The following is a 17,702-nucleotide window of genomic DNA, read 5'->3' as shown; positions in this document are numbered from 1 at the left end:
AAACGCGGAAAAAAACAGCAAGCAAAGCGGACCAGCGAACCAGTTTGACCTCACTTTATTTTTTCATCGTTAAACATCTTACAAGCCTCGAGACTTGATGCGTCCACAGGAGGAATAAAAAGGTCACACAGTGAAATATCACAGAGTCGAGTCGTTATTGATAAAGCCGCGTGGACAAGTGTAAACGTGTTACATGCGCGTCCTCGCATGGATGCGTCCTGCCTGAAGCCGCAGAGGGGGGTGGGTGGGGGGGCACAGGGTAACGCTCGGGGTGGGTTTGCAGGTTACGATTTGTTTGACAGCGGGCGGTGGAGAAGGCCAAAGGTCACTGTACGAAACCATGAAGCCACGAATCACAATCGCAGCACGGGTGCAGGATGCTGAGTGTCAGGAGACGACGTTCAACGTTGGGACCGCGGTGTCCCGTTGTGTTGAACGCATGGGGGGGGTCTTCACTCGACATCATCGGGCCCACACGCTTCGATCTCTGACACCAGCCGGTGGGGGAAGAGTTTAAACTGCAACCATGTGGGCTCTGAAGAAGAAAGGGAAATTGATGAGAATGGTGAATGTTGTGAATCAACCCCCTCCTCATGATGTTCGTGGGGGGGGGCGGGCGGTGTTGAGGGTTTACCGAGGTAGCAGGCCGGCGTCTGGAGCCTCCCGTCGAAGCACGTCTGTGTCGCAGAGAAGCTGCACTGCTTCCTCGGGTGCTTGCAGAAGAACGTCACATGTTCACCGTGAGGAACCAAGGTGTCCGTGACGTCAAACGGCCAGCGCTTCACTCCGCCGATCACCACGCGGCTTCGCTGAGCGGGGATGAGGCAGCGCGCTGGGATCCAACAAACATCAAAGTATGATGAACATCAAATGATCATCCTTATACTTAAAACCCGTTTATGTTTGTCGCTGGGTTTATTAAAACACCCGTCACCTCTGCAGTGTGGCGGGGACGCACTCCAGCTCCCGTTTGACAGGCAGGTGACCTTCTGGGGTCCATCCAGCAGGAAGTTCTTTTTGCACAGGTAGTGGATGTCGAAGCCCACTTCGTATTCAGTCTTCTGAACAGCCACCACGTAGCCCTGCTGCACCTCTCGAGGAGGCTGGCAGTACACTTCTAAGAGAGGAGCGGATTGTCAGCGCGCTTATTCAGGGGATTCTCTAATGTTTGTTCTCTTCGTCAAAAAAAGACAGGGAGTACCTGGGGTGTTATCACAGTATCTGCTCAGTAAGGGGATACTTCACTGTGTCTCCACATAGTAAAGAGTATTCTTTAATGCAACAATTCCTCTGAAAGAAAGCAGGCCGTGCAACTTCGGTTTTAGCCACTAGATGGCAGAAGAGAACTATGAAACAGAGCAGCACGCAGATTCGTGATGGAGTTTGTGTGATTCTGTCTCCTTCTTTATTTCACTCTTCTTTTATTTTCAAGCATGTGAAAGTAATGCAAACAAATAGACGAGCATCCCGATAAAAACTAGTTGTAGTAGTTAGTAGTAGTTCACTCCAACATCATCTTCCGTTTCCCTGCTGCTTGCCTTAACCTAAAAGATGTACACACACATGGTGCAAGATACAGCACTCTTACCTTTACAGATGGGGTGAGGATACTGCCAGGTCTGATTATCCTGGCAGAAATTTTCCCGGCTGCCCACAATGTCGGACCTGCAGGACAGAAGGGAGAGAGTGACGGAGACAGATGGCAGCTAAGAGAATTGAAAGCTAAGAGCTGAGGATGAAATGCAATGGAGAGAAGGTGTAGATGGTGTCTTTTTCACACTCTGTCTCTCCCTTTCAGAGTGTCTGAATGTTGTGTGCACAGTTCTGGCTGACACATCCACCCTGGCTCATCTTATCCCGCGTGTGAGTCAGTGTGGAAAGGGAAGTCAATACAAGATAGACTGTAACCACCTAGTTAGCTGAATGGAGAGATTGTCAGCTGGGAGAAAATGAATTCCCTGCCAATCACCGCTAATGACTACACGTTCCCCAACGCCTCTCCCACAACTGTGCAAAGTAGCTGCATCACATTTACTCCACTGTGCTGTGGAGTAGTTGAGTAGCTCCATTTCATGCTACTTCATAAACTCTTACGTGACTAAATCTTATAGCTTTAGTTTAGCAGGACTTTACGTTGCAAAAACACAACATTGTGTTAAAGAGTAAAGCCCTGCTTGTGGTGCTTAGCATAAAGAAGTCCCTAAGAAGCTGCATGATTCAGTATTTAACAGCAAAGATAATCTGCAGATGCATTAACACCTCAATTAAATGAAAATGTCAGATAAAATTCTTTTTCTGCAGAAAGAATACTTTAGTTTATTTACTATTTAATACATTATTGCTTTAAGTACATTAAGCTAATACCAGTGATGTGCTTTTACTCAAGTAGGATTTTAAACTCATTAATTTATTGGTTGTTAATGTGCTGGGACTTTTCTCTGAGCAGCTCCGCTCTGATCAAGCCGTCCCTCCGCCGAATGCCTCATCTTCACACTCCATCCCCGTCTTCTCACTTCCTCCATTTGTACCTTCCGATCACTTTAGGTTTTCATAGCCTCTGCCCACGCGCTCGCTTGACCTCCCATCATCCCCCGGCTCTTACCCAGACAGGCAGGTGTAGCGGATGGAGGTGCCGGCTGCAGCGTCGCCCTGGATGCTGAAGGTGTCGACGATGTCCTCGGGCAGAGGGCAGCTTTGGGTAGAAGCAGGTGACCGAGTCCCTGTTGGTCAAAGAGGAACACACAAGTACTGTTAAAAATACCTCAGTCGCATCTCCCCCAAGCAGTAGAATCACTCAAGTGATGTACTGAAGGACAATTTGGAAGTACTTTACTTTGAAAAGTAAATCAAATTAGTAATCTAAGTACTCTAAATGTCCCCCCTCCTACAGTATAGTTGCAAACATTGTACTTTTTACTTCATATGATTACTAGTTACTATGCAGATAAAAGCTGTGATCACAAAACCTACGCATTTTTTAAACATTGTGCATTGTTGCAGACTACTGCCGAAGGGTATAAACCAATCAGAAAGCACACCGACAATGGAATAAACGTCCACATTTTATGTGATTTTGCAGATGACAACCATTAGAAAAGAAGGACTCATTGGAGTCCGTGTGTCGTTCTGTTTAAGTTCAAATAACCCTTCTTAGGTAATACATTGGAGTTAGCTATATATCTGTGATTGTGTAACACCTGGCAGTGCTCTTTCCTGGAAGTTTGAGTGCCTCACGCTGGAAATATAAATATCAAGAGTGGTGCTTGGAGAGAGGCCGAAGCGACCCGAGCTCCATCAAGCGCGGGTTTGGGAGCTGAACGCGGCTTTGAAAGGAAGAGGCAGCTCTTGCCGGAGGGCAGTCTTAGGTATTTGAAACCGAGGAACGTTAATACAGGAATGTAAAGGGACCTATGGGAGAGGGAGAGCTACGAGTCTTATTTGGCCGCGGATGAAAGCCCGAAGCTCAGTTCTGTTTTCACATATCGCCCTTCTCCTGCCTCTTCCACTGCTGCCACCTACACACGCTGCAGCACCAAACCGCCACGAAGGAGGTATCTCAGATTCATCTCCCCCCCCAAAAATGGCAGAAGAGTGATTTTGAAAGAACCGCAACGTTAAAAACACACCGCAAGCGGATCGACAGCAAAGATATAAAAGGTTTTTACTTGTGTTTATCTCCCCACCAACACACACACACGCAGATGCGTGCAAACCGAAAAGCCTTGGGGCTGCATGCTTGTCCTTGGCTCCCATTGTACAGAGAGACCTTATCAGAGGCCTCAGATGGAAGAGGATGAGAGGAGAAAGAGATGAGAGGAAAAGAGGACGAGAGACGAGAGCAGAGGAGAGGAGAGCAGGGAACAGAAAGGCCTGAAGCAGCATGAGCAAGAGAGCTCTCTGACTCTCCTGACTGTGATCTGTCGCCTACGCACAGACACACACACACACACACACACAACACAACACTTACACATGTGCAATCCCTCCCCCCAACACACACACACACACATCTAATGTATGGAGAAAAAAATCTACCTCTCCATTAACACACACACATACACACTGGCTGCAGACGCACATTCACACCCGCTCTGTGCCACTTTGACAGTGATTGGCCACCCACTGCCTCTCAACAGGCATGAAGGAGCTCGACTCACACATGCACAGGACACGCACACAACACAAGCCCTCTCACACGTTCAAAAACCCACCTACCTTCTGTCTGTCTCTCCGCAGGAGGATATACCCTACGCGAGAAACAGAGAAAGAGCTCGTATCCTTATTTAACGTCTTTGAAAAGATAAATAATCAGGAGGGTGAGATCCAGCTGGTTGAGGATTCCTAAGAAAGCGTATTTACGGCGGCGCCACCGTGTTTATGGCAGGATTTCGGACCTAGAGAGCTGGAATTTTTCAGCTTGAAGGAAGCAATAAGCAAGAACACCATTGTGTGTTGGTGAGATAGGTTGTGAAAGTATTGGTGCCTTTTATTTGTGTACTGCTGAGCATCTTTATGCCACCTATGCCTTTCATGGGGCCACTTAAATCTCAGAACAATAACTTATAACAATTTGGGATTTTGTATTGTACTGGATATAGTAAAGTATATTTAGTGTAGTTTATTTAGTCTATACATGAATAGGTTTTAGATAATATAACTCCACAGAATGAACAACTGTAGTTTCGTACACAGGGATGTAGAAACAGAACACTACTGGTCCGTTGTGTACCTACAAACACCACACACACACGTGCATGTGCCTCCATATGATGCAAACACACACACAGGCGTGTTCGGCTTTCCACTCCTCTTTAAACTTATCAACAGTTCATCTGTAAAATCTTCCCGACAGCCGATGTGAACAACTGAAGCTCCGGTTGCTATGGTGATGAGGAGAATAGGTCCCAGTTGTGCAATGTCTCAGCCGGCACAACGACAGACGGGTTTTCATTCCTGAATATCTCTCTCTCTCACTCTCTCTTTCTTTCTGTCTAAGTACATTGCATAAACAATAAATCACAATAGAAGCTATGTTTAATCCTTGTCCCCCGTCATGGACCACCGACTGCACACGTGCTGTACAATCGCTTCTGCGGTTAAAGAAGCAACACTCAATTTGAGTCAGCAACAAATACCACAGCAACATTTTCATGAAGTCATTGTTGTAATGGAGCCCGACACAAATAGAGAACCTCTCTGCGCTGAACTCAAACCCACCTGTGCAGATGGGCTCCTCCCCACTCCATCGTCGGTCACCTTGACAACGGCGGATGGTGGCGTCCAGGCCACTGGGCAACGCGAAGCCTGGCTTGCAGCGTACTTCGAGCAGGGCCGAGAAGGAGTGAGTGGGAGAGAGGAGACGAGCCTCTGAGTCCTCACTGGGGGGCAGAGGCCAGGGACAAGTCCGACCTGAGGGGAGAGGAGACGGTCCAGGGGGGGGGCGAGACAATCTCACAATGTGCTGGATTGTTAAAAAGGGAGGAAACCAATGAGGCTGTTACAACCACACGGCATGCATTCCCAATGGCCGCTCTTACAACGCACAGGCCCAACGCAAAGCTGGTGTCCCGCGCTATGAGCCCCGATTTTATTTTTTTTAAAACACACACAAACGGATGTGTGTTGGCGCAGCTGCGTTTAGACACACAAACAGTTTCAATTACCAGAGTCCACAGTAGTGTTTGCGGTGACGACTCGAGACACACATGCATACAAATAGTTACCTGGAGCCACACAGCTGAGCCCACACTGGCCGTCACACAGGCACTGGCGCCTGTTGCCACAGTCCCGGTCGGCCTTGCAGGGCCGAGGACACGTCCTCCTGCTCTCCTCTCCCAGAAGTCTATCCGGACACAACCCTGCGGTGACACCACACACGCCGTCGGCACAGTAATTGCTTCGTAAAAAATGCAAACGCTGAGGGGCTGTTAGGGGGATTGTTTGCCAACTGCTTTGTTTTTTGTTTCGAGGGAAAAGGAATTCAGAGTAGGTGGCCAGGCTAATAGTTGCCACCCAGGTTGCCAGAAAAGTAAGTATTTATATGGTGGGCTTTATTTGCTCTTTGCCCTTCGGTTATCTTGTTGTTGTTTTTTGTTATCTTACTTCTGCGAATAGTTTTAGAGTTTTTACTCGGGTGGATCATTTATAACTGATCAGGATCACTGTATAGCAATAATCTGTTTTCGATCACAAACCTTAAAAAAACAAATTCCCTGCTTATCTTACGGTGCAGCGTTGCCGACGTCGACACATCCTCAATGTACAGAATTGGGGGGAGAGAAGGGGTGAGTCAGACAGGGTTCCCCCCATTATTCATTTCTTAGAATGAAAACATGTGTGCTACTGCATCCACTAACCCAAAGCTATGGGGCCACAAGCACACGTGTGCTGCGCTAATGCACTCATGATCATCCCAGAACAGCACGGAGACACAGTGTACCGTTCAGTTAGAAAACAAGTTACCTCACATCATGAAACAGGAGTTAAGAGGGTTGTAGATTAACCCTTCAGGGTGTGTTAAAAGGCCAGTGTTTCCACACAGAGCAGGCAGCCCACAATTGACTCAACCGTGTATTGTATTTTTTTGGCAAACCAAACTATACTTCTAATTGATCATAATTAGAAATGCATTTTGCGGTTTTACTGACTAACTGCCCTGTTGTGATCATCTTTACATTTAAATAGAGCTGCGGAGCAGGCAGAAGAAACCCAGAGTATTTGGTTACCGTCCAGCTGTGCTCGTGGACGTGCGGCGGGCGCTCAGTGCTCGCCCAGGTGTGTGCGAGCGCTTACCTGCAGCCTGCGGGGACACCCGTCCAGTCAGAGCCCAGAGGGACAGCAGCAGCAGCAGCAGCAGCGGGGCTCGGTCCATCCTTCAAGCCGGGCCTCAGACGATATGAGGGAGGGACGAGCAGACACGGCATTTTAAGGAAGGGGGGACAAAGGGTGGGAGGGAGGAGAGAGTGGGGGGACGGGGGAGGTTAAGGGGGGGGGGGGGGGGGGTGTATAGAGCCAGGAGCACACATCTGGTTTGTATTGAGGAGGACAGAATTAGGAAAAATTCCAGTCTGAAGGACCTTTCACCCATTTCTGTTGGCTTATCAGATGAAGGGGGTGATGTGCGCACAGACTAACGATAAACAAACAGGGAATGCAAACAACAGAGGGAGTTGATGCTCTCCCACGCATCCTCGGGGTGACCTGCGTCTTCAACGCTGCACTGGATGCCGGTCTACGCTCTTATTTTGTAGTAGTACCCTAACATAATAGCATACTATATTAGATCATTTTTCCAGAATTTGTTTGATTTGATTGTAATTCCATATTTATTCTCATTAATATCTTCGCGGTTGACAGTTTTTGGGGGAATTTTACAGAACTGTTGGTAAAGGGGTAAAAATGAAACTCCAAAAAATGGTTTATAATTAGCACCACAAGTAGGAATGTTATCTTCAAGGGAGTAGCGTCGTATTCGTTGGTGCAAGAACGCACGTTTGGTCTGCTTTGTCTGTCAGAGGAATGAATACAATGTGAACCAACATCAAAACAAGTCTGGCGACATTTCACCACATATTGAAGTGTGTTTACCAGGCTGAAGTTGATAGATGAAGTATCGGCCCTCCTGAAATGTGCCCTGTGCTTCCGATCCCGTCGGCTAACACTTGGATTTCATTCAAGATGCAGCCACACGGGGCTTAAGAGAAGCTTTTAAAACCAGATTAAACAAAAAAGAGCCAAGCAGAAGTGAATGAGAACAATCTTTTATTGGTGTTTTTGGAAAAAATCTTGACTACATCCAAATAACCAGCACCAAGTTGGGCTGGACACAATGGACACCACAGATGCAGCAGGGCAGTTGTAGTTCAATAAGAGTCGCTAAAAGATTCACCAACCACATCTGTGAGGATATTAGAGACTACGTCCTGTTGGGAGAGGAAACAATCACTGATTGAGGTGATAAAAGGCTGAAATAAACCAACAAGGAGCATATCGATAGTGTGCATAGTCCGTACACAGCCGGGGAACAGAAGAGGTCATCACCAAAGGTAAAGTAAGTCCGCATGAATATCATGTTCAAGTTATTGAGCCACGCTTTGGGAATCGGCGGTCAGAGAGACGCCGGTGGCAGTAGTGTCCGTAGTAGAAGTGAGTAACGTCTGGAGGTCCGAGCGGCAGACTGAGGGTTTCGTTTTCGAACAGTCTTTTCTGAGGAACAATGAAGATCGAAAAGTGTTTCCAGGTGCAACAGATCACGTTCACCCAAAGAAAGGAAATCATTCAATAGTATAGAACAGCAACAACAAGAGGGGTAATCATCATAATCATAACAGTAATAATACCAGTAAGGTAACTATTCATCATGGTCATAAAAGGGGTTAAAAGCACATTCTATCACTAGTCATCCTTCCTCAGGAACATAACATAGTGTACCATGCTCCATGTGTAGGTGTTGTGGATACACATAGAAATTCTTAGATACAGTAAAAAGTAAAGAGCGATAAAAGGAGTAAACCGTAAGGAAGGAGCAGTATTGAAAAAAGCCCTAAATAGCAACAAGTTTTGTGGATCAATATAGGAAGTTTTGGCTTTTATTTCTCCCAGAAATCTGAGAAAGTAACACCATTCCACTCAACGGGGGCAGTGAACCCATTTCCTGGAATACATCAAATACACAAAATAGTACAGGCCTATCCAATGTACAACAACATCTCTGCCCCCATAACAAAGCTCATCAACGTGTGTTCATAAAGGAGAGTAAAGTAACCATGTGCGTCCGGCCGGGAAGATCGAAGACTATTTTAGAACACAACACAATACTGAGATTGAGACAACAGGGGACGAAATGTCATGGGACAGAGTTTGCACACCACTGAAAGAAGGGGATCGGCCGCGAGGGGAGAGCAGTCAGATACACAGAAACGTCCCGGCGATTCGAAAGAGCGGATCAAGTCGGGTCACCCGGGGCGGGTTTTTCACCAGCTTAGGTGGGATACGACGGGACACCAGAGAGGATTTAAAGCCCTCAGCTGGGACAGATGGAAGGGGGATTGAGTCGACGATACGAGCGTGGACTCGTGACGGATGAACCAATCGCTCAACGCAAAGTTAAGCTCAAAGTACAGAGGAAAAATATTGTTGAGGAACTCAAGATGATGAGAGAGAGAAGGGATGAAGTGGTTGGAACAGAGTGTACGAGTGTTTGCATGACGTGTCCTCTCGTCTCTCTCCAGCACGTTCGCGGTGACAGAAACAGGAAAAAGGGAAAGAAAAATAATAATAAGTGCTTGAATATAAACCAACCAGAATGTTGAACTATGCGATTATAAGATAATTTTTTGCTCTGTATATTACAAATGTTACACGCGTCCTCGCCCCCGCTGCTGCATCCTGACCACAATGATCAAGTCGAAAAAATACCCATCGATGTCCGACCACCTGTTAAACGTCTCCTGACTCATCTATAATAAAAGATATTTACCATTGCTTTCCCCTGTCTCTATGTAGAAAATATACAAAATTATTCTCCAAATTTGCTCTCCCTCAAATATTTTTCTTAAGTATTATAAAAATATACAATTCTCCGATAACAAAACTCTTAAAAGTCACATCTTTTCATCTGTTAAATTATTCTCTCCATCTTTCACTTTTAAGAGTTGACACCTCAACAAAACAAGACACCTGAGCTTCAATATGCAAATCTTCCCCATGTCTTTTACATTCATCATCATCATAATCATCATCACCACCATCACCGTTTCCTCCATTCTGTCCATCGGGCCACACCAAGAATTCAGAGTCTTAAATTGAATCCAGCTTATGTTCTGATTCCGCTTCATCACTGGTCAGCGAGGCGGTTCTCGTATTTATTGAGGATGTTGCGACAGCGGCCCAGTTCCTTCCGGATCTCGGCCACTTCCTGACGCAGGGCGGCGTTTTCTCTCTCCAGGTAGGCGGCACGCACCGATATTTGGTTCTCCTTGAGGCGGCGAGCGTCTCGGGAACGCTTTGCCGCTTCATTGTTTTTATACCTCCTGGTCCAGTACTTCTCGTCCTAACAGAGGGCAGGAAAATAGAGCACTTGGATCACTGACTTCACCTCACATGATCACACTGATCATTTCATTTCAAGTCATTTCTTACATTACTTAATAATGTATACCTTGATATTATAATACAAGTTATTATTATTATTATTATTATTATTATTATGTCATTTTTTTATTTAAAAAAATGGTTGTAGCTTATCAAATGTGAGGATTTGCTGCTTTGCTCTTGGAGATAGAATTAGAAGTTAAGTATTCGGGAGTTTAGGAGTGTTGGTTGGACAAAAAAGAGCATTTCCTCTACACTGACACTGAGGACCGGTGCTGATCAGTGGGTTTTATTAATTATTTTATGTTATGCATGTATTAAATATTACTAATACATGCATTATACGTGCATAATATTATTTTAATAATAATATAATATTTTGTCTTTTATTTTATTTTTATTCTTATTTTAAATGCTTTATCTTTGGGCTGTCGTTCTTGATAAAGGTGCACTAATAAATGTTATTATTCTGATAATAAATAAATTCATGATGTCTGCCCTCAAATGACCCATTTGTGGCTTTAAATGACTTGTTCTCTCAAGGTGCACATGGACCAACGGCTCTGAATTCAGACCTCTCTCACCTTCAAGCCGTCGGGCACCAGGATCTTGCGGGCCTTCTTGATCATGGGCTGCGGCTTGAGTTCCTCTTCGCTGAAGGAGTGCCTCCTGGGGTCGTAGTTCTGCTGGCCGGACATGTCCATGTCTGAAGAATCCATGTCGTACATGCCGACCCCGTCCGGACCGCTGTCCGTGGGCGTGAGCAGAGGTGGGCAGGATGACGAGGAGGAAGAAGATGGAGACTCACAGGAGTCGTTCATACTGGTCTGACTCCCTGCGATCAAAGAGAAGAAGCACCTTGTGTTACACGCTTTCACATTGAAACACATCAAGTCAAACTTCAACAGAGCAGCTGATGGCAGCGGCCTGATAAGACAAAAGTCAAAATGCATGCAGCACTACACCATGATTACCACCAGGTGGAAGCAGAGAGCTTCTTTCTTCCTGGTACAAACAACAAACAACATTCCTCGGCCCTTAACTTATTCCATCGACGACGGTTTCATGAACTGTGAGATTTTCAGGGACACGTCTATTTACTCTGAACACACACGCAAAATCTAACACATCCTTTTTTAAGTTTACAAATAAAGAGATATAAAGGAGCTCAAAGTCGTGGTAGGCAGAGATGTTGTCAATGAAAGGCTGAAGCTACTCCAGTATGATTTTATCTCTACCGTAACTCTCTAATATACACAAGCACTGCACCCTGGGTTGGATCAAATATATACATATGGTTTATTGCACAGCAGCAAACGCGCAATACAATAAAAGCACAACCCAAATCGGTCATTGTGTGTATTACTACTAAAACTAAAGAGTAATCATGGCCTCGATGTTCCCGAGTCAAGTGTGAACCAGTGACCGACCCATAACCACAACCATGGGAATTACTTCATCTGGTGGTATTTCCTATTATTATTGATCTAAAAGTGGAAATGTGATGTAACTTTACACCCCTTCCCTCAAAACCAGTTTCTTTAAGAGAGGCCAGTATTGGGTGACAACCCCCCCCCCCCCCCCCCCCCATCACCTCCCTTTCCCCTTTAAGGCCCAATGCCCCTCACTCCAACGTGATTTCCCTTCCAATAAGAGCCCATATCTTCCACAGACTGCTCATATAACTCACTGGGGCAAGTGTCAACCCAAAGAGTGATCTGATAAGTTGTTAATATGTTAACAAAACATCCCCTGTGGAGCGATTGAACCGGGCCAAAGGAACATAACATGACAAACACAGTCAGCATCGATATCTCCCTGCATCCCCACAGACCACAGTCTTCACGCAACCCGTGTGCCTTTAATCTTTAATAAAGTGTTAATATGTGGATAGAAACAGGAAGAAACACAACTAGAAAAAGACAACCTGGTCGCCTATATTGATTGTATATGCTGTAGATCTGTAATATATATAATATATGAGCTGCTGCACATGACTCATGGCTGTATAATGCCCCAGTATTATCAAGGGCATATTTTCACACCCTGTGTTCCCTGATTATGTTCCACAACGACAGCAGAAAGGCACCGAGATGAAGTGGAGCATGTCCCAGAACAACATAATCAGCGGGTGTAAACAAACACTGAATCTTCAAGTGTGGATTCTGACTGTGACCAAGTGCCACGGAGGCCAGATTTCATGCACATGTTCCTCTGTGTGCGACTAAAGCGCGAGATCGTAATGATTTATCTGCACAAACCCCACAGCAGCGAGGAGTCGGTGCACCGCCTGCTGCGGCGGCGAAGGAATGAGGAGCTGCAAAGCCTCGGCCCTCCCTGTGGCACGCGGCTGCGTTCCAGAGCACAAAGTTGATTTGGCGCATTTCTGTCTCAATGTGTTGCCAGCTTGAGAGAACCGGAGACTTTGGCTTCCATAAAAACGTTTCAGCACTTCCTGCTCCGCCTACGAAGCTGTGTGTTGGCGGCCTGTATTATTCCAATTCCAACACAACTTCAGCAAAGTCACATCAACCGCATAGTAATTCATTCAAGTTCTCCGCTTTCAATAAGTTACGCAAATGTTTATGCTCTATCTTTTCCTGTTGGAATCTCAGATGATTTAAAGATTTGAATATGAAGGGGTTGGTCATCCAAATGCACGGCACGTTATCATGCAACACAAAATGAGTTATTAGAGTCTACAAACATGCACTTTGTCACCTAAGTGTCCTGCGTCACCCTCCCGTGCGCGGCATAAAACTGTCCTCTGCATATCAGGGCCCTTAATGTCATTCATCTGCGCTCAAAGCGTCCGGCAGCAGCAGCGCGGGGGAACTCTTCCTGTCGCCTCTTCTCCACGTCCTCCCCCCTCCCTCCCTGCCTGCCTGCCTCCCTCCCTCCCTCCCTCCCCCCATCCCGTGGGCTCCTCCTCCGTGTCTGCTGGCCCTGCCTCTCGTTCCCTCGCTCCAGCCCTCGCTGGCCTCGGCACGTGTACCGCCGCGCACACATGGCTGTGGCGTGTGAAGTGGGGAGAGATTTAAAGACACGCAACCTGCAGAGACTCTGCGCTCGCTTGCTCTCCCTCCCTCTTTCCCTCCCTCCCTCTCTCCCTCCCTCCAACTCTCTCTCTCTCCCTCCCTCCAACTCTCTCTGTCTCTTAGTACTGTTTTGACCCCGCTGCACATTTATAATGGGCTTGGGCTGAATGCTGATTGTGTTGCACACTGCAGCACGTGGATCGCATGCCCAACTAAACCGAGCCTCCTTGAGAGTTTGACTCGTCAAGGGGCGAAACTTCTCTCCCTCTCTCTCTCTTCCCCCCCCACACCTCCCTCGCCCAGCTCCGAGCCCCCCCCCAGCCACGCTACCAAAACGTCCGACACGGTTGAGCGGCCATTTCTACACTCGCTGCGTTTCCTCTCAAATTGACTTTGCGTGTGGAGGCCACGTGACGTTATCTCCTTGCCTTCGGTTTGACCCCAGAGGTCATTAAAAAATGTGCTTCGTCATCCTCGTGTTGTGCTGTAAATGCTGAGCTAAAGTGCTGAATCACCAGCTATGGGGACATTTTAACCTTCGTCACATATCACCCGTTATTAATTGTAGGGTCTACTAGTCCCGTATCAGGGGACGATTTGTCTCTTTCAGCAACTCGACTCGGCAAAGTTTGCAAAACCAACTTCCATGATATTGGTGTTTTTGAGCTGATAACATTTTTTTTTTTTTAAACAACCATTCCTCGGTCACTTTTGAACTCTCTAAGAACAAAGCGGTTGGTGTCAGTGAACTCACCATGCAAACAGTCATTTCCACCTCCGAGGCTCTGCGGCTGAGCCACCTCCAAACCAATGAGCGATGGGGAAGAAGAGGAAGAAGGCGATGAAGACGAAGAGCCGGGTGGAGATGAGGGCGGTAGGCACTGGGAGCTCTGGTTGGGCACGGCTGACTGGGAGCTCTGCGATGGGATCTGGGCTGAACTGGAGCTGTTGTTATTATGCACGTTGCCCATTCCGTTTTCGGTCAGAAACTCCTCCAAGTCCATGTACTGAAGCTGGAAGAGGCCCCCGTCTGCCGGCAGGGTGCGATCCCACAAGAGGGGCCCCAAGAACTGGTTGAAACTTCCTCCTCCATTCGCTCCACCACCACCTCCCCCCCCTCCTCCTCCTCCACCTCCTCCTGCACCTCCTCCTCCTCCTCCTCCTGCACAGCCGTTACTGTTAGCACTGCTGCCTATTGCACTGCCATTCCTCATGGGGCACACTCCCATGGAGTCCTCCTCAACGTCCAGCCTCTCTTTGTCTACCAGAGATAACAGAGCAGAATCAAAATAACAACAGATTGAAGATGATGAAGATCAACTTTCAGGACACATGAGAGTTCTTTCACAGAAAGGAGACATTTTAGTCAGTGAGACAGAGTCAACACATCCGGGGCGGCGAGATTGTTCATGAGATTCAATTTTTTGCAACATCTCCCCCTCGTTCCCGTGTCCCACACACAAGCGCACGCACACACACAGACTCGCACAGATGGACCAGATGGCGACTGAGTTGCCGCGTTAAGCAAGCGCCAAAACCAATTTGTTGTCATAGCGCGCGTACGTAAGCTCCCCAACAAATCTCACAATACTTGAAGGCACGGTTTGGGAAGTGCATGGATTGTAATCTGGATCCTAATTTGAAGTCGCAGCCGGAATTAGAGACCAGCTGAATGGCCGTCAGGGTCACGGACGAGTCATGGAGAAAGTGTGCGCGTCAGACTCTTGTAAAGACGTGAATATGACAAATGCAATGTTTGTTATATGTATGTATATAATGTTTCCTATTGGTATTCAAATAAATGCACCAGTGGGTGGAACAGAGGGGGATGATTTATTCATGCTCTGTCGCTGCACATATTGGAGACGAAGCGGGTCATGTGCTCCCTGCTGAACACTCAACACAAACAGCACCGTCACAGAGGGGCCGTCCGCCAAGTGAAGAGCGTCTCACCTTTTGCATCACATGGTGTTTTTAAGCGTTGGTCTCCCTTTACGGGGTGCTGCAGGAGGGACTTGAGACCCGCCATGGAGTTGAGTTGCCCCCCCGTGAGGGAGCCCGCAGGCTGGGTACAGCTTCCAAACTGTGGGCTGGTGCCGGCTGGCAGGTCGGGGTTCGGAAGCTGGGAGAGCTGCCTGGACATCCCGGTCCAGATGGGGTCGGTAGAAAGACAGGTCTCCCGCGGGGTGAGGGGGGTTACTTGAAGGGGAGTGGCGGACTGACCGGAGAGTCTACCAATAGGACGAGTATGCTGGATGGCTGCCTGTGAGTGTGTGTGTGAGTGGGAGCAAGGGGGAGGTGAGGGGGTGGAGAGAGAGAGAGAGAGAGAGAGAGAGAGAGAGAGAGAGAGAGAGAGAGAGAGAGAGTTTTGAGAAGAGTCCATGCAGGATAAAGCCACCATTGTAATGTAAAAACAAGTATGAATACTTGAGTACAGGATTGATGACGCAAATTAATTATACTTTGAAAACTTAAATTTAGTTACCTTTCACCTCGGGTTGTGCAGAGTTCCTTATTTCCTTGCAGAAATGTTTTCATCGAAATACTCCATTGCAGTTGAACGTTGTTGAAACGCTTCAGCAGATTATTCTCGGCGAAGTGGGAGGGACACTCAGACTGTCTGAGACAGAATACTGTCCATAATTAAAAAAACGAGAATAACACTAAGACATCAAAATGACAACGAAACCCACAAACGGACCGGAAAGGAAAATGTTACAATTAAAACTTGTAGAATAAGATCCTGAGTTAACCGTTCCCAAAATCCAAAAGAATATCCTCAAAATAGTTGCAAAGCAGCGGTCCGTCAAAACAACAAAACTGTTTGTACAAAATAAAAAAAATGCACAGCGACGAGAGCGGTGACTGTATTGGTCAGATGACAAGTTGTATTGGTGTTTCTCTGCTGTAGCGCGCGGCTGTCCGTCGGGGGGGGTGAGGTGAGAGAGGGGAGGGGGGGTCGTTTCCTCGTTCTCTGTCTGTACTTTTTTTTTTGCATCCGGGGAATCCAGTCACGGGCGCACGGGCTTAGGTCTGCGAGGGCCGCGCGACGTCCACGTCCGATTGTCCTCTCTCTCTCTCTCTCTGTCACTCTCTCCCGCTCAACCTCTCTCTCCCTCCCTCCCTCTCAGCTGGAACGGACACGAGCAGTTCACGTGACGTCACACCTCGCGGAACAAGCGAGTGAGGCGCGAGGAGGGCGGGGCTACGGATTTAACAGCTCTCTTAATTCTGGTTTTATAATTCACGAGACTCAACTCCTCCTTCCTGTTTGTTTTGTCTGACCGATATAAACCCGGTGACGTTTTTACACGGTTTGCTTATGTGATGCAGAAATCACGATACAAAGTAGATATTTAGTGTGACGACCAGCAACCAACGGTCTTTAAACTAGTGGAGCGTGACGTCACGGGTAAATTGACGCCGTTCATTCGCTGTTGGCCTTGTGTCATAATCAAGGAGTCAGGACTGGAAACGTGACGGTGCTGTTTGTTTCTCAGGCAAGAGGAACGTTTCAGCACGTGGCCTCGCGGCGCACAATAGCTCGTTCCAGCTCACGTGCGGGAGGCACGCGGAGACGAAGCCTGTGAGCTCGCATCTATGCCGCCGATTGGCTCCGGAAACTCGTAGCTCCGCCCACGACGAGCGCTGATTGGACAGAAATAGGTCGCGTAAACCTGCCAGCTCGGATTCTCTCCCCCCCGCCTTCGGTGCGTGCCGCTGCCGCGTGAGACCAGTTGGAAACGCAGAGAGCGCGAGGGGCCGCCTGGGCTCCTGTACAGTTGCAGAGCATGTAAAACACGACTTGGACAAGTAGAGGTTAACCAATACACAGCTCCATACCCACAGAATGCACGCAAGGTAAATATTAGCAGCTCTGAGACACCTGGAGCCCACCTAAAATAACAGTGGTTATGAACCATGTTTTTGTTTTTTCAAACAAAGTCAGATTTATGTTTTTCGTCTTCCTGAATGTAAACATACATTTTAACATATGCAATTTCTTTTTTACTTCAAGGGCTGTCAGTAAAACAAGACATTGTTTGACAGTGTTTGACTGTTTTAGATGTTTCTGACATTAAATCAATGATTTATAATAAGAATATAAAAAGTGCTACAATAAAAAAATATAAAAATTCTAATGTTGTGAATTCAACATTAGAGTTCAAACACATGCAAGATTACATTCCACCCTAAACCCCTTTCATTTTTTTCCATTGCATGACTGAACCATTTAGTTTACTTGGTGGCCTTAATCTTGTAGTAAACAGCAGACAGGAGGCACATAATTCAGACAGTCATACAATTCAGCCTCTCCAGTCCACCCTATCGGTGCAAAACCCATGTGACTGCCACACTTATCAACAACAGGCCAAGTGTACAGTATACATGAGTTGCCTACTGCCACCTGGTGGAGGTATGAGAGCAAAGTTTTACACATCCACAGCTTTACACAGAAGAGCACCGACAATACACTGTACATTTTATTCATTGAAAACAATTCATTGCCCCGACGAAATTCTTCCAACCCCGGTGGAAAACCTAGGACCTTTAATGTATTTCATTGTTATA

At 47.0% G+C, this 17,702-nt stretch overlaps 2 protein-coding genes across 2 annotated transcripts; both read right to left on the bottom strand.

Annotated features, from left to right (window-relative positions):
- Positions 1-39: 39 nt before the first annotated feature.
- ntd5 (ntl-dependent gene 5) lies at positions 40-6,953 on the bottom strand. The gene is made up of 8 exons (XM_040165542.2): positions 6,793-6,953; positions 5,724-5,858; positions 5,218-5,409; positions 2,603-2,720; positions 1,589-1,665; positions 935-1,117; positions 635-832; positions 40-535 (listed from the first exon to the last, which is right to left on the bottom strand). The coding sequence occupies exons 1-8, from the start codon at positions 6,869-6,871 to the stop codon at positions 453-455; spliced, it is 1,065 nt and encodes a 354-aa protein (XP_040021476.2). The 5' UTR covers positions 6,872-6,953; the 3' UTR covers positions 40-452.
- A 791-nt stretch (positions 6,954-7,744) lies between these two features.
- dbpb (D site albumin promoter binding protein b) lies at positions 7,745-16,278 on the bottom strand. Its single transcript, XM_078094894.1, has 5 exons — positions 15,616-16,278; positions 15,084-15,393; positions 13,885-14,391; positions 10,677-10,927; positions 7,745-10,051 (listed from the first exon to the last, which is right to left on the bottom strand). Exons 2-5 carry the CDS (start codon positions 15,271-15,273, stop codon positions 9,836-9,838), a joined length of 1,164 nt encoding a protein of 387 aa, XP_077951020.1. The 5' UTR covers positions 15,274-15,393; positions 15,616-16,278; the 3' UTR covers positions 7,745-9,835.
- Between the last annotated feature and the right edge of the window lie 1,424 nt (positions 16,279-17,702).

This window comes from Gasterosteus aculeatus, chromosome 20 (assembly GCF_964276395.1).
Source record: "Gasterosteus aculeatus chromosome 20, fGasAcu3.hap1.1, whole genome shotgun sequence".
Lineage (NCBI taxonomy): Eukaryota > Metazoa > Chordata > Actinopteri > Perciformes > Gasterosteidae > Gasterosteus > Gasterosteus aculeatus.
Note: the sequence above shows the minus strand (reverse complement) of the source record. Positions and strands in the feature narration are given on the sequence as shown.

What these genes read in the sequence shown, in the direction of transcription:
- ntd5 (XM_040165542.2), bottom strand. Translation starts at nt 6,871, where the DNA reads ATGGACCGAGCCCCGCTGCTGCTGCTGCTGCTGCTGTCCCTCTGGGCT. An exon ending in GTCCCCGCCACACTGCAGAG is followed by an intron (nt 833 to 934) that starts GTGACGGGTGTT and finishes GTTGGATCCCAG; the next exon opens with CGCGCTGCCTCATCCCCGCT. An exon ending in GACGCCGGCCTGCTACCTCG is followed by an intron (nt 536 to 634) that starts GTAAACCCTCAA and finishes TTTCTTCTTCAG; the next exon opens with AGCCCACATGGTTGCAGTTT.
- dbpb (XM_078094894.1), bottom strand. Translation starts at nt 15,273, where the DNA reads ATGTCCAGGCAGCTCTCCCAGCTTCCGAACCCCGACCTGCCAGCCGGC. An exon ending in AACACCATGTGATGCAAAAG is followed by an intron (nt 14,392 to 15,083) that starts GTGAGACGCTCT and finishes TATCTCTGGTAG; the next exon opens with ACAAAGAGAGGCTGGACGTT. An exon ending in TGGTGCCCGACGGCTTGAAG is followed by an intron (nt 10,052 to 10,676) that starts GTGAGAGAGGTC and finishes GCCCTCTGTTAG; the next exon opens with GACGAGAAGTACTGGACCAG.